The sequence below is a fragment of the Martes martes genome (genome assembly GCF_963455335.1).
Source record: "Martes martes genome assembly, chromosome: 7".
Classification (NCBI taxonomy): Eukaryota; Metazoa; Chordata; class Mammalia; order Carnivora; family Mustelidae; genus Martes; species Martes martes.
Window position 1 is genome coordinate 141,862,342 of NC_137894.1, and position 23,144 is coordinate 141,885,485.

General features: G+C 52.0%; 1 protein-coding gene across 1 annotated transcript in view; it reads left to right on the forward strand.

Annotated features, from left to right (window-relative positions):
• Positions 1-23,144, forward strand: part of TECPR2 (tectonin beta-propeller repeat containing 2) — an 89,329-nt gene that overhangs the window by 25,269 nt on the left and 40,916 nt on the right. The window contains exons 5-13 of the mRNA XM_080807529.1: positions 5,184-5,496; positions 7,196-7,328; positions 10,684-10,998; positions 11,810-12,801; positions 14,345-14,528; positions 16,791-16,964; positions 18,825-19,005; positions 19,966-20,107; positions 22,852-23,092. Coding sequence (XP_080663655.1) covers positions 5,184-5,496; positions 7,196-7,328; positions 10,684-10,998; positions 11,810-12,801; positions 14,345-14,528; positions 16,791-16,964; positions 18,825-19,005; positions 19,966-20,107; positions 22,852-23,092 — 2,675 coding nt within the window. The remainder of the gene's footprint in view (positions 1-5,183; positions 5,497-7,195; positions 7,329-10,683; positions 10,999-11,809; positions 12,802-14,344; positions 14,529-16,790; positions 16,965-18,824; positions 19,006-19,965; positions 20,108-22,851; positions 23,093-23,144) is intronic.

Here is a 23,144-nt window from a genome sequence, read left to right on the forward strand (position 1 = left end):
AGTCATCGTGAGGAGTGACATCTCCAGGCCCGCAGGTTGTTAGATGCAGGCGACATTGAGACCCTGACATCGGGGAATGATGTTTTTCACGTGACATTGAAAAAGCCTCACCGAGTCTCTGCTGTGTTCCGGGCACCCTTCTCCATCTGAGGTGACAGCTGTGACCTGGGAAAACCTCTAATCTTGGGAGGCTCATATTCCTGGCGGGGGAAACCAACATTAAATAAATATGTTCTAGAATGTTCGGTAGTAATCGGGATGTGGACTAGAGAGGAGGGAGCAGGGGACATGGGTGCGTGCCCTAGATAGGCAGGGAGGGACAGCTCTTCCGCAGGAGGGACCAGAACAGATTCCTGAAGGAAGGGCAGAAGGAGCCACCAGAGGACTTTGAAGAGAAGCTCTTGAGGCAGAAGCAGTGGGTGTGCCAAGCGTTTGAGTGTTTGGGGAGCAGCAGGGCCGTGTGTGTGGAGCAGAAGGGCCGGGCTGGGACCCTGTCATGTAGGCTTTGTGAGCCTTACGCGGGGCTGCTTTGTTCTAGCACGCCAGCAGTCGTGAGAGGCTTTGACCGGGCAGGTCACCCTTGCTGCTCTTTGGAGGGGACAAGAGTGGCAGCTCAGGGGGCCAGCCAGGGGCTTAGGGCAGGGTGGTAGGATTGCTCAGAGGGCAGAGCCAACAGGTTTGCCCTGGTAGGTGAGGGAGGGAGATGAGTCAGAGGCCGTGGCTGAGCACTCGGGTGGGGGGTGGCGGCGCTCTGGCCTAGAGAAGTCTGGCGGAGAGGACAGAGGGGCTGTTGCGGACGGGTAGCATAGTCTTCCTCCCGGGGGCAGCCAAAGCGGCAGGGGCAGCAGGTGTGCATCTCAGGAAGCAGGTGCGGCCAGAGCCTGTAGCACGTGGGTGGTCTGCACAAGCTCTGGGACCGCCGAGCTCGGCGTGGGTGTGAGCATGGTTTGGGGGCAGGTTGTCTCTGTTCTGGGCATCTGCAGAGACCGGGACGTGAGGAGGGGTCAGAGGAGTGAGAAGTCAGAGGCCACGTGGAGGAAGTGTCACAGGGCCAGCCGCTGTGTCAGAACTGCTGACTGCCCGGAGAGATGGCCTGAGAGATGCCCGGAGAGACGTTTGGTTGCTGCGACCTGGTGGCTACACGTGGTCTTGCTCAAGGAGAGGGGCCGAGGGTGAAAGGGCTGGAGGAGCCAGGATCACGGTGCTTGGGGACAGCTTTGCAGGAGGCTGGTTCTGTAGAAGGGAACACAGGAGGGGGCGCTTTGCAGGGAGTGTGTCTGCTGAGAGGTTTGTAAGATGGGCTGGGTGGCTGGCGCTGGCTGGCACAGAGCACGAGATGGCGGTGCCAGTCGTGACCTCCTGGAGCCCGCTGGTGGGTGACAGCATGGCCTGAATAGGGCGGGAGTGTTCTCAGCGGGCAGCAGAGCACGGGTGTGGGCGCATCTGCAGGCAGGGGACCTCAGTGGTGGGGGATGGGGTCGTCCTTTTCGGATGGAGTTTGTGAGCCTCCTCAGACCGGACCAGATAATACATGTTACTCCCAGAAGACCTCAGAGCCCCCAGCTGTCCCCACATGTGTTGTATCTTTGCTCTCCTCGGGCTCTATGTTGCACAATCTCATGTGGGAACCCTCTCCCTATTAGGTGTCCCCTGCGGCCCTGTCCTCAGGGCCCCCACGCGAGGCCGTCCATGCGTGTGGATATGGGGAGTCTACCCCCCGGCAGAGCCAGCACCAGGTTCTGGAACAGGGTCACTGCTGTCATGCCTGTGTGGTAGTCCTGTGGGCAGTTGGCTGCTGAGCCTTTTGTCACCCATCATAGACTTTTATTCTCTTGCCTCAGGCTCTCTGTCCACGCTCAGCATTTCAGGTCTGTGGTACCAGCGGATTACATAGCTCATTAGAAAACAGTCCTTCCAGAGCTCCCAGCTGGCTCAGTCGGTACAGCATGAGACCCTTGATCTTAGGGTTGTGAGTTTGAGCCCCACACTGGGGGTAGAGATTGCTTAAAAATAAAATCGTTTCGGGGCGCCTGGGTGGCTCAGTGGCTTAAGTGTCTGCCTTCGGCTCGGGTCATGATCTCAGGGTCCTGGGAGATCGAGCCCCGCATCGGGCTTGTGCTCAGCAGGGAGCCTGCTTCCCCCTCTCTTCCCTCTGCCTGCCTCTCTGCCTACTTGTGATATCTCTCTCTCTCTCTCTCTCTGTGTCAAATAAATAAATAAAATCTTTAAAAAGAAATAAAATCGTTTTAAAATCCCAAAACAAAAAACCACGCCTTTCATGTTAATGTGGCTCATAAAGGGAATTAACGTATTTTTTAAAGTCATCAGTGATTTTTCTGCAAGTCACCTCCACCAAAATTAAGAAAGTGGCTTGATGAAGTTACAATTTTAGAGCCCTGCAGTGCCTGGACCTTGGAAGTTGGGGTCTGAGGGTCTGCTTCAGAACGGACAGCAGCAGGTGCTGCACCATCGTGCTGCCGGTAGGTGGCGCTAAGCCTGGGGCGAAGGACAGTTTGCACCTGCCCTAGCTAGTTATCCCCAGCTTAGCCGCCTCCCCCCAAGACCCCCCAACACCACCAACCACACACCACATGTTCCAGCAGTTCTGTAGAGCCAGCTGCCCACCAGGACCCTCTGGGCATGTTCCTTCCCCCACAGTGCCCGTCCCATCCTCAGCCGGGAATAGTCCCCGGTCTAGCCCTCTCCTGCCCCAAGTCAGATGCCTCCCGTCTGGACCACTCGTGGGGCCCTTTGAGCCTCAGATGGTCTTGCAGGGGTTCTTACCCACGCACACGTCTGCCCGCATCTGTTCTCAGCCAGGGCCAGGATCTCGTGTCATTTCTCTTTCACGTTGCCCATGGCACCAGGGTCTCACACAGGGCAGGACTTCCTCGGTGTTTGTTCAGGTGAATGCTGCAGTTATCCAAGGTGAGCAGATCAAAGTGGAAGTGACAAGAGGTTTTTAAGAGGACCTATAAATAGAAGGAAAACATTTTAACAAGTGGGTCACCAAACAGAAATCGATTTGACAGGAAGGGCAAGAGGAAGAGGTTATGGACTGCCCTGCGAGAATTCCTTTGGGTCTATTTAGAGAATCTTTCCAGAACAAATCCACCAAAGGCAATCATCAAACCCGAGGCTGATTATAGAGTTGTCTGTGAATGATCTAAGTGTTAGAACGGTCTTGGTTCATCTAACAATCTTCGTTTCAAAGTTTGATATTCAGTACCCTTCTTGGGCCCCATCCAGAGGGATTTAGTTACTCTGCTCCCAGAGGGACCTAGGGAGAGACTGACTGGCAGAGAACGTCCAGATAACTCTGTGTGACCATGTGGGATGGGCTCTGGAGACAGCCCTTCAGGAGGACCGGTGTACTGCTGTGTGCAGGGAGGGTGAGGAGAGAGGCACGGGGCCATGAGTGGAACGAGGGGCCCATCCCAGCTGGGAGCGCCTGGAGCCCGGTCCGGAGGGCTTACCACATCAGCAGCAGTACTTTTGTGCCCTCCTAGACCGGCTCACTTAATCTTCACTCTAACCTTTGAGATGGGAAGGATTCCCCCTGGTTTACAGATAAGGAAACTGAGCTCCAGAAAGTTCACATAGTAAATATCAGGGCTGGACATGGAGCCTCGCTGTCAATTAAGAGTCAGTACTGTTTCTACTGCTTCAAATCAGAGAAGTATTTTGGGGAGAGGGTGGCCTGAAACTCTTGAACTCTGAGCTCTGGTAGGAGCCTGAGATTGGACAAAGGTGTGGGACCATGAGAACTCAGGAGAACCCCCCGCCGGCTCAGCTGGGGGAGCGTGCAACTCTTGATCTCGGGGTGTGGGTTCAAGCCCCACATTGGGTATAGAGATTGCTTAAAAATCCCTTTCGGGGAAAAAAAGAATTCAGATTGCTGGTGGGAGCAAAGGTTGGATTAATCATACTGAAAAAAGTTTGAAATTATCTTTCAAACCTGAATGTGGTCAACTCAGCAACCCAGCAGCTACCCGACAGCCTAGCAGTTCCATCTCCGGGAGACCCGGGCAGACTCTGACACACCCGTGTGCTAGGAGGCCTGTGTGGAAATGCTCGTGGCATTGTTGTTTAAAATAACAAAGTAGAAATAAATCAAATACCCATCAACGAGGGAGTGAGTGAAAAAAAACGTGGCATGCTATGTAGCAGTGAAAATGAATGAGCTATAGCTGTTTTGTCAGTAAAGGTAAATCTTTAATCAACGTTAAAAGCAAGTGGCAAAAGTGTACAAATAGCATCATTACTTTTTTTATGCAAATGGAAGATGATACTAAGATATGTCGCGTTTAGGGATACATAGGTATGTGGCTAAGCTATCAGTAGTATAAGCAAGGGAATAGCAAACACAAAATTTAGTCTGGTGATCACACCTGGGGAACGGAGGGGCAGGGACATTAGGAGCGTGGGCGAACACCACCTGTGTCACTGATGATTTATTTCCCAAGTTGAGGGATGGGCTCCTGGGTGTGCATTTCATTTGTTGGGCTTCATAATTTTATATGCCTCTAAGTGTGTGTGTGCGCCTGTGTGTATATATAGTATAAAATGATATGTTATTATTTATATAAAACATACCTTTTGTGTTAGGTATTTCATAATTTTAAAAATAGAAAAACCTGCCACAGCCGTGGACCGGACGGGAAGCTGGTCCCTGTGACGGGTTTAGACTCGGTCGTAGGCGTGACGCTCATTCCCTGGGATGCTGGCGTGAGTATAGCAGTCAGGGTTAGGATGAACAGAACTTCCGAGCAGGGAGAGGATGGTCGGACCTGGATTGTCAGCTTCCGCCTCCATTTCCTCTTCTCTGACACAGGAGCTGTACTATTTGCCTCGTGGCACTGCTGCGAGGATCGAGCCAGAGGGTGGAAACGAAGCCCAGGGCACAGCACCATGACGGTCGCCATGAGCTGGGCTGCCTTGCCTGCTCAGTGGCACATGCTTCCGAGGGGCTACAGGTAGGAGGAGACACAGAGATGACAGTGTAGTTCTAGTAACAACAGAGCAAACCATAGAAGAGGGTTTGAAAAAACATCAATCTTATTTAGGGTTATCCAAAAAATTATTGTTAGGGTTGATGTCGAGGGTTGACAACTATCACCTTAAATCAGTTCATATCTGTTTCTTCTTCTTCTTCTTCTTCTTTTTTTTTTTTGTAATTTCAGCACTGGGAAATTTGGAGCTTGTTTTATACCAGGACTTTGTAAGCAGAGTGATCTGACCTTGTACGCGTCACGGCCTGGGCTCCGACTGTGGAAGGCGGACATCCATGGGACTGTTCAAGCCACGTTTATCTTAAAAGATGTCTTTGCTGGAGGAGTCAAGCCCTTTGAACTGTACCCACGTCTGGAATCCTCCAACAGGGGAAGTTGCAGCTTACCTGAGAAACACCTGGGGCTTGTTTCATGTTTCTTTCAAGAAGGCTGGGTGTTGAGTTGGAATGAATATAGTATTTACCTTCTAGACACTATCAACCAGGTAAGTGGCGTGATCGCACCACACCTTTGGTGTCTTTATATGTTTATCTACGGACTGTCTCTCATAATGGTAGAAGAAACAGCATTAATTCTAATGCTTTACTTTTTCCTTTGCAAGAAAATCAAGTAAGGGTCTAATTATTTTATAGATTTGGTTTTGGTAGAACCTTCTAGCTGTTCTGCCTCTAAGCGGAAGTGTCGTCTGCCTGGCATGGCTTCCTCACCTGGAGCCTGAGGGTAGGGCAAGCGGGGCTGGGGCCACCAAGCTGCCTTTTAACCCTGAGTTGGTTTCTCTTCTTAAGGAACACTTCGAAAGGCATCTCCGTATTCTCCACTTAAAGACAACTTAAGTTTTCTTCTTTCTTTGGGTACTCTTGGAACTTGATGCACACTTAGTAGTGAGTGGGGTTGAGAGGTTTGGTGACTATGTATCAGTTCCTTTCTTCTGAGCCCTTACCCCAGTGCTTTCTGCGACAGGTGGCATTAACTTCACGAGACAAAGGGGCTGTCCACATGCAGATGTTGTGGCTGCCATCAGAGTGTACATGGCACCGTCATGGGCAGCTTTCACACTAATGGCATGCTTCTAGATGTTCATCAGGATTATTTAGAAATTAACAAAGAATTTAGGCCCTTCTTCCCTCTATAGTGAACTGCCTTTTGTGTGTACTATTAGCAGAAAAGAAAATGTTTTAAAATCATTTAGATTCTGGATGTCCTGTTTTCAAGAGGTGGTAAGGACCCCTCCCTCTCTCCATTCTTTCATTCCGAGCCATGAATTGCAGTGTCCACTCCTCTCTCCCGCGGGAGTGCACACCATAGGGGTCTGGACCGGTCAGCACATCACTCTAGCCCAGGAGCAGCGTTCCTGTGGGCATGTGTACAAACTGTGCTGTGAGTCCTGGGCATGCCATTGAGTCTGGGCTCCCCAGGGACCATTTCCCGAGGAGGTGATGTCTGACTCCAGTCGGGCCTCTCCCAGCAGACAAGGGCCAGGAAAGGAGCTCAAGTGGAGCCGTGACATCCTGGAGGAACAAGCCTGGGGTCTGGCCTGGCCCGCTCCACCCAGGACATCTGAAACACAGACCACGGCAGCCGTGTGCGGCTGGCGGGCAGGTCCTGCCAAAGAGCATGGGCGCCCTGTGCTGGCGGGAGGGGCGCCAGGCGGGCCGCGGCTCCCAGCGCTCACACGTGGGCTGAGCTGCTCACTCAGTCTCATGGAGTCACTGGCAAGGCTTATGACTCCAGGTCAGGTACCCGTCAGCCACTCCTTACCTTCGCATTTGTCACTTCTTTTTTTTTTTTTAAAGATTTTATTCATGGGGCGCCTGGGTGGCTCAGTGGGTTAAGCCTCTGCCTTCGGCTCGGGTCACGATCCCAGAGTCCTGGGATCGAGCCCTGCATGGGGCTCTCTGCTCAGCAGGGAGCCTGCTTCCTCCTCTCTCTGCCTGCTTCTCTGCCTACTTGTGATCTCCGTCTGTCAAATAAATGAATAAAATCTTTTAAAAAAATAATAAATTAAAAAAAAAGATTTGTCATTTGTCACTTCTAAGCTGGTTCAGAAAGAGCCTGGCAGAGCACAGGTGTTCTCAGACTCACCTGGACTCCTGCACCTGTGTGTCCGCTTTCAGCCGTTAATGTTGCCTGGTTGTGTGATTTTCTTTTTCTTTCTTTCTTTCTTTTTTTTTTTTTTTGAACAGGCCACAATTGCTGGTTTGGAAGGATCAGGTGACATCGTGTCTGTTTCCTGCACAGAAAATGAAATATTTTTCTTAAAGGGAGATAGGAACATTATAAGAATTTCGAGCAGACCTGAAGGACTAGCATCAATAGGTTTGTATTCGTTATAAACTGTGCTATGTGTATGTAATTGTAGTTTATAATTGATAAAGCTTAGCGTTACTTTGTTAAACGACTGTAGCTTTATCTGAACAAGGAAGTATTTGGAGAGTTTCCTATGATTCTTTTCTTTTTTTTTTTTAAGATTTTTTTGGTTTGGTTTGTTTTATTTTTAGAGAGAGTGTGTGTACGAGCAGGGGGAGGGGCAGAGGGGGAGGGCGAGAATCTCAAGCAGACCACGCACTGAGTGTGGAGCGTCACCCGGGGCTCCATCTCACGACCCTGAGATCATGACCTTGAGCTGAAACCAAGAGTCAGATGCTCAACCCACTGAGGCGCCCAGGCCTCCCTCCTGTGATTCTTAAAATATGGTTTACAAGTGCTTTTCTTGAAGCTTATCTACCTTAAGGCTCACATCAGACAACCTCGCGTTTGGTGAAGCTGTTCCGTGGGTCTGGAAGGTGGGGGGCTGGACAAGTAGTGAGGAGAACTCAGCACCCATGTGACTGGCCGCTGGCACCCTGAGACTGCGTGTGGGACTGATACTTCAAAGGACAGATTTGCCAAGATTTTAGGACATTGAAATCTGTTCTCTGGAACATGTCCTGTACCCTCCACGCAGTTCTTCCGTATGACACCGATCATTCTCCGCGCTTCTGACTTTTTGTTGTACGTCCCACAGCCCGGGTTCTGGCGAGCGCATTCCCGTGCACACATCCGCGGTACTTGGGGTATTTGGGGCTCGTCACTGAACTTGTCCCCATGGTGACAGCAGCCATGTGGGGAGCCCCTCCTCCTCTCTGTCCCTCACTTTGTTCTCACTCTGTTCCAGACACTTCTAAGCACTTAACAGTCATGACCTCATAAAATCCTGAACACAGCCCTACATGGAAGATACTGGTTCTACAGACGAGACTGGGGCTGTGGAAATTGCAGTGAGGTCCCGAAGACACCACCACTGGGGGGGATGTGAGCCGCATGCGGGGGACATCTGTGTGGCCCCCGAGGCCCCGCACGTGTGTAGCCTCGAGTTCACGGAGCAATTTCACAGGCACCTTGTTTGATGCTCAGGACAAGCCTGTGGGCAACATGAGGCCGGTAGCCCTGCCACGGCCTTTCCCCAGCCAGTCCCCCTTCCCCCCGGGGCTGGGCACGGCCTTGTGCCTTCCTCCTCACTGCTCCGGTTGCCACCGTGTCCCAGGTGGTGTGCAGGGCGCCCCCACCCCAGCTGAGCCCTCCGGGTTCCTGCCGCCATCCCCCGTCCCCAGCGCCCCAGGCGGGTCTGAGCGCTAGGTGGGTGCGCTCCCCGACGGGGCCTCCTTTGGCCGGTGCTGCCCTCTGCTCTCAGTTCAGGTCTTCCTGTATCTTTGGCCCTTTCCCGAGTGCTTTAGTTAAGTCGGCCGTCCCTGTCTTCGCTCGAGTTCCCAGGGGCCTTCCCTCCTACTGCTGCTGCGGCCGGGGAGCCGTTTCCTTACCATGTCCTTCCCTCACAAAATAGTAAACCTTTTGGTTGCAAGGATCTTGTAGCTCAGCTTTGTGGCCCCAGATAGCACATGGCACACACAAGCCCTGAGTGAGTGTTTCTTAATCCTCGGTGTCCCGTTTCAGATTAGAAAACCAAGGACTGGGGGGTAAATGACAAGCCCCAGATCCACCAGCGCCGTCCTCCAGTTGCTGCTTCGGCCGACGCTTCTCCTGCTTCTCCTGCTTCTCCTGCCTGGCTACATTGGTCAGAAGCGTGGACCTTTGTCATAGCTACGGGCTGGGGGTATCTTGGCCCTGGAGGCATCCTTGCTCTAACTTCTGCTCTCACCAGCACTAGCTGGTGTCTGAGTCGCTGCAGGAGAGGGAGGAGAGGGAGTAAAAGGCCTGGGCCCAAGTGCGTGGGCCAGTTGCAAACCCAGGGCCTTCTAGAGCGGGAAGCAAGGCAGGAGCACGGCGAGGGAAGGGCGCTCCAGGCGGCAAGCCCCCGAGCCCCCAGGCATTACTAAGGCCTTTGTCCTTTTGTAATGTTAGAATACAGAGTATGGTTAGTAGGAAAATATCCCAGACAGCCTCTCAGAGCCAGATATCTAGGACTTGAAAAGATGAAAATGTCCTAAGGGCTACCTTGGCCCCCACTTTACTGTCTCTTACAAGATGGTGGGGTGGGCGTGGGGTGGGAGTGAGTTATTTCTTAGGTCAGAGGGTCAGTCAGGGTAGCTGTCACTCCAGGCCGCAGTTTCTGTGGAACAGGACTAAGTTCTGAGTCTTGAGTTTTCGGAGCTGGCATCTGCACGGTGTGGTCAAGGGCGGGCGGCTCGCGGCAGGGAAGTCGCGGGGGGGGGGCGGGGGGGTGCTGCTCTGCGGTGACGGAAGCGCTCTGTGTCCGCGCCGTCCCCGGGGCTGCCGAGTGCTTGCACTGTGGGGAGTGCAGCTGCGTTCACGTCGTGCTCGACTTTGAGTTTAAATAGCTGCACATGGCAGTGGCTGCTGTGTTGCACAGGACGGCTCCCGGCCGAGACCTGCCATCGGCTCGTGTGGTCTTTGACAAGTCGCTTCCCTGGCCGGGCTTCGCTCCGAGCAGAGCCCTGCGTGTCCGTCCCCAGCTTGTACCCCGCAGCCCCTAGTCTGCCCCGGGCCACCCTCACGGGAGGACAGGAATTCCCGTGTGGCTGGCTGGTGGTCCCCGAGCAGTGCCGGGCCCATAGTGTATACGCAGTATCGGGATGGCTGAGTGGGTGAAGTCGTCCATAGTCCTGTGTACGGGGTCCTGTGGCTGGAGCCCTGGTGGCCATGGCGACTTGTGCTGTTGCGTTGAGAAGGGCGAGTCCGTGAAGGTGAGAAACTCGCTGGCTCTTGGTCGTGGTACAGAACAGGGTGCCTTGAGCCTCTGCTGCCACGTCCTCACGCCCCACTTCTCTGTTCTGGGTTTGTTCTCATGGAAAATGCCCTTTCTCTCCTTAAATTTCAAGAAATATAGGTACGCATATATTTTTCAAGTGCCTTTTGAGTTCTTTTATGTTTAAGGCGTGGTCTAAGTAGGGACCGTCACTAAGCCCTTTTCTTAGAAACAGGTCATTTGTCTTCTTTAGGAATTATTTGTGAATTGATGTAAGAAATGCTGTGTACTTAGTAGCGTCCCCTTCCTATTGAGCTGTTTATAGAAAATCGCCGTGACGAGCCATTTTCCTGATTGTGGTGGGTGAGCCCCCGGGAGCACAGATCCGTCGCAGACTGTTATGTGCGACCTTCCCGCTTCAGCAGTCTCTCTGAGCCTAGCGGGCGGGGATTTAGGGTTAGCAGACCTGAATGAGAGCTTGTCGACTTCCTTAGACAGCCAACAGTGACCCCCAACCCTCTTTCTCAGCGCGAGATGGTCTGGAGACACCAGGATGCGCAGAGCAGGCCCCTGGGCAACGTGGGGAGAAGCCATCGGGGGCCCCGGTGTCGGAGACGAGGCTCAGGGGCTCTTCCGTGGCCAGCTCTGTGGCCAGCGAGCCCAGGAGCAGGAGCAGCTCGCTCAACTCCACCGACAGTGGCTCTGGGCTCCAGGCAGCTCCAGAGATGGGGAGGGGAGGCCAGCCCACCTCGCAGAGATTCAGCATGATCAGCTCTGAAGACTTTGACCAGGAGCTTGTCGTGAAGCCTCTGAAAGTGAAAAAGAAGAGGAAGAAGAGATCAGGTACCGTCCTTCGCAAAACACACACTGACTCCTTACACAGGGGTATTCTCGCACACTTTTGGGGAGTGCTGCTTTCACTGTGTGAGCATTTGCCCATTCAGTGAGCAGAGAAGGCCTTCAGAAAACAAGTGTGCTCTTTCCTCAAAGGAGTTTTACCGTGAAATATTTCATATGTTAAGAAAGTACCACACACACCGAAAGCACCTTCATGGGGTGTGAGTAATATAACACACACGTGTGTACTTACCACCCTGCTTGATGGGTCTGGGGCTATACTTCTTGATATTTAAATAAAATTTTAGATGTATCCATGTATAGCACGTGTTAGACAAGAGACACTATGAGCCTGGATGGAAAGGCACAGAAATAGAAGATTTATGCTGGTGTCTAGACGGGCCGTTTTACGTTTAGTGTTGGGTAGGTTATCGGCCATGGGATTTAACATAGAAATGGTTTAAGTTTTTACTCCTTTATTCCTGTTAGGCCTCTCGAGCTACACATACGTACCAGACTGCTAAGCATGTTAATAATTTTAAACAACTGGTCTGCAGTCCAACCTTTCCTTTGTTTTCCTCCATTAACATTTCTCGAGCAAGGCCTAGAGCCCATCACTGTCTCTGATGTTTGCATCCGTTTAAGACATCTCTGCACGGGGATAATTCGTACTTGAGAGATGCATTCCTCACCACTTAAATATCCTTCATTTAAAATGTATTTTTTTCCTTGAGCCAAAATTGTGTTTTTTAGTCTCTTACTATTTATGTGGAGTCATACCCCATTTTAAACATTCTTATTTTAAATTTTAAATTAGAAGGTGCAAGCAGGAACACCTGCCACAGTTCCCTTGAATCAACTCCCTGCTATGAGTTTCCGGGTGACAGTCCCAGGTCCTTGAACACAGACCTGCTGTCCATGACCTCGAGTTTGGGCAGCATCGTGGATCGGTTGAGCACAGAGTCTCCTGACCAGGAGAGTAACCTCAGCGGTGAGGTGAATGGTGTCCTGCAGGAAAATACTGACCCCGAAACGTTCAGTGTCCTGGAGGTGCCCGAGCCCGCCACTGCCGTCCTGCATGAAGGGAATGGCGACAGACCTGGACTCCCACGATGTGACTGTGCAGAAGACACAGGGCCACACAGTGGAGTGTGGACTTCACTCCTGGAGCTGAGGGAAGCTATGGAAGGTAGTGACGTTACAGAACTCAGAGAGGAACCTCGTCCCGCAGACAATGGACTGAATAGCAGACAGTCACCCTGTCGAGAAAAGGACAGCTCTGCAGAGGCCCGAGAAGCGGGGGATGTGGAGCTTGATGACCCCCAAAGCACTTTTTCTGAAGTCCCTTTCCTGGACTCACCCCCGGTGCCTTCCAGCCTTAGCTGGGCCCCCCATGCCGAGCCGTGGCTGCCGGGGACTGGAGCTGACGAAGGCTGTGCCGAGGAGCCCAGCAAGGAGCAGGGCTTCCTCACACACATGGGGGGCCCCAGCCACCTCGGCCCACATCCCTGGCACACTGTCACCGACACGGGCCTGAAGGAAATGGTTGCCTCGGGTTGTGACTCGGGGAGTGTGAGAGGACGGCTGACACCCCCAGTCTCTGCCTTGGCGGCTCACACCCGTGAGCCTCGGCTCGAGCAGCCTTCCCGGGACCAGGTGTTGACATCCAGTGACGAGGAGGACATCTATGCCCAGGGGTTGCCTTCCTCTTCCTCGGAGACGAGTGTGACAGAGCTCGGTGGTAGTCGCTCCCTGCAGGACCTGAGCCAGCCTGGCGCGGAGGACACCGGGCTCCTAAAGTCAGATCAGGTATGTGGGTTTGGGGTGGCCGGTGTCCTGGGGTCCACCCAACCCATGTAGTCAAGGATGATGATTCCTGATCATTTACGTAACAGATTTTTTTCAAAATGCTTACTTTCCTTAGCAAGTCATTATTTTTCAGTGTATTTGATTTTGAGACTAATCAGGTCTTATAACTTGTCCTGCTAAGTCGTCACGGGGTGTGGATTATGAGTGTGGACGTGCGTGTGCTTCCCCCAAACGGACCGCTAGATTCTCCCAGCGCTAACAACACGCATTGTTCGGGAAGCTCTTGCCATGTGCCGGGCACCACGCTAAGCACTTTGTAAGTTCGACTCATTTCCTTCTCCAAGAACGAAACAAAAGTAGGTAAAGGAGTAGGTGCTGCCGTGGGCCCCATTTTACAGCGGAGGGAAGGAGGCGTAGGTAAATGGCTTACACAGGTCACGTAGCGAGTGAAGGGCAAGGCTGGCCCGGGACCCCGCTCTCAGCCTCTGTGCCGTCCTGCATGGGCAGTGACATGTCCCGCTTACTTGTTCTGAGACAAATGCCGGAAGGTGAGACCTTCCGCTCGGTCTCGCCTGCGCCCATCCTTTCTTGAGTGCTTTCGGCTGCCAGGCTCTGTGTTCGGTGTTGGCTGCTGTGGGCGCGGATAGCCAGTCCGGATCCCAGAATCTCCGGGAGGACCCAGACGTGCCTGCCGATCATCTCAGCTGAGCACGACTCTCGGCCGATGCTGGCCAGCCAAGTGCAGGGCTGTGGGAAGGCTGATGGGCAGGCTGACGACGTCTCGTGCAGGCGGGCTATTGGGATTGGAAGCGAGAACTTTAGAAAAGCCCTCCCCTAGGTGAGAGGGGACCTGGCGCTTGGAGGACTGCTTCCTCCCTTCATGGTCCCCCCTCCTCCCCATCCGGTAGCTGGAAAACCAAGATATTTTGTGGCATTTGCCAGGGGCATGGGGCACTTGTTGTGGGGAGCAGGGCTGGATTGAGAAGGGGTGGGTGCCATTCTCTGTGAAGCAGCAACCTTCCATATTTGGGTGATGGTGCAAGCACATTGATTCCTTCTGCAGCTTTAGAAAACTGTTAAGCTGCGAAGACTTCATTTAGCTCTTTTTTGAAGAATCATGGCAACAAAACATCAGTCCATAGAATTCAGCCAGGCTCAGTATCTTGGCCAGACTTCCATTAGCCACACGATGTATCCTGTGTCTGGTGATCGGGACCATGCTTAAAACCCGAGGGTGAGGGCACAGAGCCGGTGGCAGGGCCGCTCGTCCACACACCTTGGCAAGGATCCAAGGCACAGAATGTGGGCTTGCACGCACGTTGTGTATTGTGCAAGAGCTAGGTTGTTTTAACGTCAGCACCGCGTTTGGAAGGGTGTTCTGACCTGACGGAGAGCTACCCAGGCGTGCTCTGGGGTCCTGACGGGGGACAACAGGTCCCCGCTTGGCTTCCCAGAGACCCTCCGCCCTGTGACTTGTTGACGACTGCCCGACAGCACGGCTCAGCGCTCTGCTACGGAACTCACCAGGCTCTGTCCTTGTTAGTTTGCAGAAAGCTGGATGGGATACTCCGGTCCCGGCTACGGCATACTCAGCTTGGCGGTCTCCGAGAAGTACATTTGGTGCCTGGACTACAAAGGCGGCCTGTTCTGCAGCGCACTGCCGGGCGCTGGGCTCCGCTGGCAGAAGTTTGAGGACGCCGTCCAGCAGGTGGCGGTCTCCCCCTCAGGTTGGCCTCCCCGGCTCCCACCTCCCTGCTCCTGCCAGTGTAGCGGCCCAGCGCACGGCGGGCACGTGGCGGGCACACGGTGGGCCCTGCCGCAGCGCCACCCATGCAGCGTGTGACCAGTGCCTGCGCGTCTGAGGGTTTTCTCCAAAGAACAAGGGTCGCTTCGTTTGACATTAATTAATAAACATCCAGTAAATGGATGTTCAGCTTGAATCTTGGTTCGGTTTTTTTTATTATTAATTGCAGTGGTAACACATGAACATGTTTTTATAAGCTATGCAAACTGCTTGAATTTTGAGGGATTTTTTTGGAGAGAGATTAACATATGAACACCTTACAAAAATGTGTCCCTATTTCTTTTCTTTTATGGAAGGGGAGGGGCAGAGGGAGAAGGAGAGAGAGGATCTTAAGGAGGCTCTACACCCAGCACGAAGCCTAACACGGGGCTCAGTGTCATGACCCTGACATCATGACCCGAGCCAAAACCAAAAGTTGGACCCTTCACTGACCGAGCCACCCAGGCGCCCCTGTGTTCCTGTTTCTTCGTGTTGTTTTAAAGCAACTGAACCAATAGAGATGGACTTACGTGGGTGTAGATTATTAGGGTTTCTTTCTAGAAATTTTTCTTTAATGAACAATGTGTGTGCTTTGGCTGAATCATCTACTCCCTGAGTGTAAAAGAAAAATGCGTTCATTCTTGCAAGCCATGGTCCGGCTGACCATTTTTAGTGAACTGGAGTGGACATTTCCTGAATGATGCTCTACTAGGCTTTCAGCCTGTACCTCCCTTCCCTGTCCAGAATCATTTGCGCATCTGTTTGTCATAATGTTGGCCACTTCACCTGCTGGGGGGGTGGGTAGGTAGGATAGAAGTATTCATGTGTATTTGCCTCATAGTAATTCCCCCCCCCCTTTTTTTTAAGAGATTTTATTTATTTATTTGACAGAGAGAGACACAGCGAGACAGGGAACAGAGGCAGGGGAAGTGGGAGAGGGGAAGCAGGCTTTCCCGCTGAGCAGGGAGCCCGACGTGGGGCTCGATCCCAGGAGCCTGAGACCATGACCTGAGCCGAAGGCAGACGTTCAACCACCGAGCCACCCAGGCGCCCCGCATAGCACCTTCTTTGTTAAGACACTGGAGCAGAAGTCAGACAAAACATACTCTGACTTCAGACTTATCCCCGTAATTTTACCGTGTTTCTGATGGATTTCCTTGAACTCTTCCTGGTCTTTGTCACTATTTAAAATAGCAGTTTGTTCAAGGTTGTTTTATTTCTTTGCTTATTTGAAAAATATTTTTCCTCAGTGGCTGAGATCATAGTCTAGTCTTTAACTCTTGTTATGTAATTGTGCGCTTCAATTCTTTCTCTGCCATTTACTTCTGTTCACCCTCCCAGCCATTTAGAAGCCTTGGCTCTATCCTGATTCTGTTGATTACTTTGTGTTTCCAAAACCTTCTGGCCCTTGCTGATCTCGTAGGAATTCTGTCCCCACCAGATCAGTGTACTTGACTGAGTCGCCCTGCGGTGCCCATGTCTTCAAGGGGCACCAGAGCCCCACCGTGTTCGGGGTGTGCTTTGGGCTGAGCTGTCTGGCTTTTCTCCTCTTACCTCGGCTCTCCCCATCAGACCCTCTAGTCCAGCCTGTGGTCTTGGTGGTTCTCTGGTGGTTTCTTACATGTGGCCGCCTGGCCTGTGTCACACCCTCCATATACACAGAACATCCTCCTCCTTCCCTCCCCTTCTTCCTCTCTGTTTATCAGAGTCCCTTTCTGAGTAAGAAAGGACAGCCCTGCTCAAGTGCCTCCTTTCTGTGCATCTTAACCCTCAGTTGGTCCAGAAGCGACCCATCTGAATCCCTCTAGGACTTTTCAACCTCTCATGGGGGACGAGTTGTGCCTCCTGATGTAACCGCGTCGGCGCTGCCACTCCGCGTCAGGAGTGCCTGAGGTCTGTCCGGCTCGGTGTGCCGTGTCACCGATCTGTTCTCACCTCCAGTTTCCCTAGCAGCCCTGTAAGTACAGAGGAGGAAGTCAGGCATGGAGAGACAGTAGGTGCCTTGACACCTGAAGCCACACAGCTGGTGGGTGGTGACCTAGGAACCAAACCTTGGCGCTGCGGGCTCTTTCCCCAGTTGGGGTGGAAGCAAAAGAGGGAGAGAGGTTTTAGAAATCTCTCTCCCCCACAGCACCCGGGATGAAGTTTTTTGTGTAAGTAATTCTCTGCGGTTATTGGATGGTGAACAGAATTTTTATTTCTACAGGAGCCCTTCTCTGGAAGATTGAACAGAAATCTAACCGAGCTTTTGCTTGTGGAAAAGTGACCATCAAGGGGAAGCGGCACTGGTACGAAGCCCTGCCCCAGGCAGTGTTTGTGGCCCTGAGCGACGACACGGCCTGGATCATCAGGACAAATGGAGATCTGTACCTGCAGACAGGTGACTGGGGCGGTCCTCCAGCTCCTGTGGGGGGAGGGGGTGATTGCTTCCTACTGCCCCTCACTTTGTTAGGGACACACTTAGAGCCATCACAATGACGAAGGGGCTAAAAGTCCATTTAAGACAGTCTGCCTTTGGAATATATTAGCAGTTTCCTGCAACTGACTCACATCCAACCCGGACAAATTTAGGGCAAGACTTGATAGGGTTATTCAGTGAGATACAGAAACAGATTCTTACTCTCCTTATGGCTAACCATTGCCTATCACTTGTGCTGCAATGTCAGATCTTAAGGGGAAAGAATAACGGGGAAGTGACATTAGAATCATTTTTTCCTTTAGGTTATGGCTGGACTTTTTTCAGCCAGGTCATAGCCCTGTCCCCGTATACTTATTTACATGTGGGTCAGGAAGAAACAACGAGAAAAATCATTTGATCTAAGTAGCAGTTCAGTTCGTCCTAATAAACTGCCCTGAGGGGAACCTTCAGCTGCCGGAGGAGACTCAGTGGGACTTGTTTATTAAAAATAAACTGTAATGAGCGTGAGTGTTTATGTCAGCAAAATAGGATATGACTTTCCAAAGGCGACGTGATTTCTCGGCCTATGGAAAGGGTGTGGGGTGGGAGCTCTTTTCTGGCTCTCAAGAGGTTGTATTGGATTTACGTAAAGATCAATCTTCTAACCATCTAATATTGCTGATTTGTGGAGACTGTTTTAATCTCTGTTACGAGCTGTCAGCCAGGGGTGATGCTCTGAGACCAAAAGTCTCCGCACCCCTGGCTCTTCCTCACACGTGGGAGGGCCAGCATCTCCTAGAAGCTGCTGCTTGAGCCCTGGTGGTCAGCCTTGCCAGCTCCCGGGCCACGTGCGAGTTCTGGTTTCTCCCTTCAAGTGGGAATAGCTCTGAAAAGGCAGATGCATATCCCGTTTCCAGGGGCACTTGAGTTTTGTTCCTGGTGAGGAGACGGAGTGCTTCTGGCCTGGGGTTGAGGAACGGGTGCCCTGTTAACCAGTAGTACCAGACCGGCTGTGTTCGTCTCCGGGGCTGGCCTGACGGTGTGTAGTGTAAGCAGCCCAGCAGGTGATTCCCCCTGGTTGAGGGTGAGGGAGACAGCCGAGAACGTGGGACCACAGGGCTTCTGCGAGTAGTGGGGGAGCACGCTGGGACACTGAGAACTGAGTGCAGGCTGATGCCGCAGAGTATGGGATTTGAGTTAGCAGCTGTCCCGGAAGCTCCAGGCTGCAGACAAGCTCCAAGGAGGTAGGGGGAAGGAGTCCTGGATGGGGCGTCAGCGACTCTCAGCTCTGGTCCTGCCATAGCCTTGCTGGGTGAGGGACGTTGCCTTTCATCTAGGGAACCACCTCCCCAACCAGGTCAGAGCAGAAGAGGGCGGCTGCTTCGTCGGAGCTGCTCTGCAGAGGGTGGGGGGGCTCAGATCCTTGCCATCCACAGCCGCCGCAGCTCTGCTTACCCCAAGGCTCTGAGGGCACAGCCACAGAGCACATGTTGCTCTTGGCCTGGCTGCTCTTGGCTCAGGGTCTGGCTGCTCTGCCCTGGGCTTTCTTGTTCTTCCGGAACATCTTAAGCGACTTTGGGATACCCGCAGATTCTCAATTGTCATTCCTTCAGTTTTCAGAGAGCGTTTGAAAACACTTCAAATACATGTCCTATTTGAGCACAACCTAACCATTTTTTGTTGGCTAGACCTTACAAAGACAGAATGCTTGCTACAAAAGAATATAGCAGAATATCAAAAAAAAAAAAAGAAAGAAAGAAAAAGAAGCAAACAGCAGAATACAAATGAGGTGTGAAGTCCTGACTGTGTGTCTTGGGGACTTCCTGTCTGTCTCCCTGGCAGGTCTCAGTGTGGATCGCCCTTGTGCCAGAGCCGTAAAGGTCGACTGTCCATACCCACTGTCCCAGGTCACAGCCCGAAACAGCGTGGTGTGGGCTCTGACAGAGCAGAGAGCCCTCCTGTACCGGGAGGGCGTGAGCAGCTTCTGCCCTGAAGGGGAGCAGTGGAAATGTGACATCGTCAGGTATCGACGGGAGCAGGCGCGTCCTCCCCATCTTGCTTGTCCCACCCTTGGTTCTTCGTCAGCTTGACTCCCCTTAACGCGCCCCTGGGAGGCTGCCCCGGTAGAGCTGCTTCTCTGAAGCTCTCCATGGTGACCGTGTTGTCTGGAATCGGCAGAGCCGATGGCCGCGGCCTGACCGCGGGTCGCCCTGTGCCTGCCTCTGACCGGCAGCTGGGTCAGGGCGTAGCTTTTTGAAATGCTGCCGACCTCTCGTGTGACTTCAGGCATCACACGATCACGGGTCTCACGACAGTTTCTATTCAACACTGCCCGGCGCTGTCGGGTGGTTTCTGTGTAGGATCTCAGTGGTTTCAGGCCAGATGTTTTTCCTTCATAATCATCAGTGGTAATTGATCTCTAGTAATTTATTTGGTGACTTATACCACTCAAAGTTTTAATTATAGAATTACCATCAAATCATTTTGCTAATTAGAAAAATTAGACTAGGATCTTCATGGTTTGAACCTAGCACCCAGTCAGCATGACTAGTCTAATGTGGCTACCGTGAGCCACAGCGGGGCTGGGCTGGGTGTGCGACTGCGGCTGGCCCCAGCACTGCTCTCCCCCAGTGCTGGTTAGCGTGGACCGTCCCGTGCCAGAGCAGAGCTGAGCGGGGGCTTTACCAGAGGTGGGAGGGCACTGCCTGCAGAGAGGCAGCGTCCACCCCGCTGCTGCTGCCCGACACAGCCTGGCACACGGGGGCACCTCCCAGGGGCTTTCCCGCCATGCCGGCTTTTCAGTATGTCTTTGAGAAGCTGCCACACATTTAAACAACAACGTAACTTGAAACTCGAGCTTCCTTCCGTGGAACTTGGGGGTGGGGTCTAAACCCACCCGGGAGACGCTTGAAGCTGGCGTTCCTAGTCAGGCTGGGCATTTGGAGTGTGGGCGCTGACTCCCCCTTCTCTTCCCTGTTTCCAGTGAAAGGCAGGCTTTGGAACCCGTCTGTATAACTCTCGGGGACCAGCAGACTCTGTGGGCCCTGGACATCCGAGGGAACCTGTGGTTCCGAACTGGTATCGTTTCCAAGAAGCCCCAGGGAGATGACGATCATTGGTGGCAAGTAGGTGCTTGGCTCGGGGGTGCTGGCCAGGATGTCTCTGCTCTGCTCTGCTTCCCCTTTTACAGCCCTTCTTCTCCTTGAAGAGATTGGAGAGGTTGGATTAAATGAACATTTGCTTTCACTCTTCAATGAGTTAGTCTGTTCGCTCTATTTGAGCGCGTTAGAAATATCTGGGCTTTTCATTGTAGGAAGTAACTTGTAAAACTCTCTGTGCTTAACTATACAGGCTCTGTTTATTACTTCTTTTTCGGTTTCGGTGTTATTTAGAAATTTATCCTTACGCGCTAAATAAGCCCGGTGATATCCTTTTGAAGACCTGGGTAGTAATGATGTTGAATTCTGAACACATGGGCTGAGAAGAGCTAGACTGCAGGTTTGGAAACCCGGCCTACAATTAAAATTCATCTCTGCCCGCTGGCTCCAAAGTCCTCTAAGCAAGTGGCATTTCAACAAAGAAAGGAGAATGTTCCCACGCGCTCCCAGAAAAGGAAACACTCTGTGTAATAGGAGGGTGTAAGCAAGCTCACTTCTCATGACTTGGTCCCAGCCGGGGTGGCCTAGAATGTGTTTTTCAAGGAGTTGTTCTTGCCCCTCTTTGGTACCGTTCAGTGTAGCTGTCATGCCCCCAGCTTCCCGCAGTGGCCAGAGAGGTGGTTCAGGCCCTCAGCTGCTGGAAACGAGGCAGCATCTCTGCAGTGTTTGTCTCCAGTGGCTCAGGTCCCGTCACTGCCTCAGACTTGCCTCGTGAGGGCAGGTCGGTCATTAGCTGCCCTTGGTCTGTCGGATGAGAATGTGAAAAAGAAGTTGTGTTTGCCCTTTGATGAGTAAGTATATGTGTACCAAGGTCTCTGATATGTCTGATACTCTGAAAAGTTGTACAAATGATTTTAAAATACCTTCTCCATCCTGGTAAGCATACTTGGTTTTACGCACGCATGCGTGTACACACACACACTCTCAAATGTGTATATGTATCATGTTCCATTTTTAAGTGGCCTAAAGAAAGTTGGATACAATTTTATCATCATATTCAGAATGTTATCTTTAGAGAAATTTGACAGAATCATCTTTGAGGTATTTGGAAGCAGAGTTATTTTAATTACTCTAAGACTGATTTCTCTGTGGCGCCAGAGCCAGCTTTATGTTTGGCTGCTAAACCTTTCTTTTTTTTTAATTTGCATCCTGCTTCTCTGCAAGTGTTGGGCACTGAGATGGCCTGTCACAGGTTTTCTGTGTGGCCTTGGCATGTGCACCCTCCGAGGAGGCCCAGCAGCACACGTGGTGAGCCCCAGGGCTCCATGCCTGGCGTTCTGTGGGCTGTGACGAGACCACGCAGCCAGGCTGTTGGATAGCAGGAAAGGGGGCCATGGGGTCTGGACATGGTAAAGCAATTCACTGCAATCTCAGTTAGGACAGTGCGGGTCCTTTCATGGGTGAAAAAGTGCAGATTTGTACACTTAAGCACTGATTTTCATAGTAATTTACTTTTTGTTTTTGCTTATTAGAATTAAGTTCCCTGTAATAAGTGATGTCCCTTTCACTCAGCATTTCATTGTGCATGACCTGGGAACACAGCCTGTGTAAGGGTGTCCTAGGAGTTAGGGAGCAACATTCTCTGTGACCAAACCCAACAGGGCACAGGTACACGTGAAAGTCATGTGGAGGCAGATTTTGACCAACTTAGAACTTTCTGACGACCGGAGCTGCCAACAAGAGAGAGATTCTTGGGCCGCCTGGGGGTTCAGCGTTGTGTCTGCCTTCGGCTCAGGTCATGATCCTGGGGTTCTGGGATTGAGCTCCGTGTCGGGTTCCCTGGTCAGTGGGAAGCCTGCTTCTCCCTCTCCCTCTCCCCCTGCTTGTGTTCCCTCTCTCGCTGTGTCTCTGTCAAATGAATAAACAAAATCTTTAAAAGAGAGAGAGAAAGAGAGAGGTTCCCTCAGAGTTGCCCCAAAGAAATGTCTTTCAGGAATGTTAGAGGAGTGGTTTGCACACCGGAGCCAGGCTGTGCTGATTGTGTCCAGGGTGGGGCCTGGTTTGCGCTGTTGAACTGACATATTTATCGACAGTCCTGGTCTAGATCATCAAGTACCTCCACAACCCTACTTATAGTACCTTTTTAAACCCATATTACGATTCTAAGGATTGCACACTGTTGTCCATTGGAAATATCTAAATTTAAAAGCGAAATGACCCTTTCTTATTGATTAGAATAAAAAGCTTAATGGGTCTAAGGGGGGATCATAAATAATCACAAAAATAATACCTGTCATTGTGACAGACCCACGGTGGATAAAAATGTATAAAACAGAAGGTGAGCAATTTCTTCCGTCCCTCTAAATCTGACCCTCAGAATTACAATTAGTGGTTTGATAGTGTCCTGCTGGACTTTTTTTGGTCCTTACACAAAGGCGTATGTGCCCACGTGTGCTAGGTATTTGCTGGTTACGGGCCCAGTCTTAGCTCCGGGTGGTGCGCATACAGAAGGCACTCATAGGGGCGCCTGGGTGGCTCAGTGGGTTAAGCCTCTGCCTTCGGCTCAGGTCATGATCTCAGGGTCCTGGGATCGAGCCCCGCATCGGGCTCTCTGCTCAGCGGGGAGCCTGCTTCCTCCTCTCTCTCTGCCTGCCTCTCTGCCTACTTGTGATCTCTGTTTGTCAAATAAATAAAAAGAAAAATCTTTTTTAAAAAAAGAAGGCACTCATAGCTGCACTGAGAGAAGGGTGTCTTTCCGTGCCCCCCTCCAGGTGAGCATCACCGACTACGTGGTGTTCGACCAGTGCAGCTTATTCCAGACCATAATCCATGCCACGCACTCCGTGGCCACGGCAGCGCAAGTGCCCGTGGAGAAGGTGGCGGATAAGCTGCGCATGGCGTTTTGGTCTCAGCAGCTGCAGTGCCAGCCAAGCCTCCTTGGGGTCCACAACAGCGGCGTCTGGATCTCCTCGGGCAAGAACGAGTTCCATGTCGCTAAAGGAAATCTCATCGGTGGGTGAATCACTTCTTTTCGCGTTGACTCGATCGGCAGCTTCATTTTAAA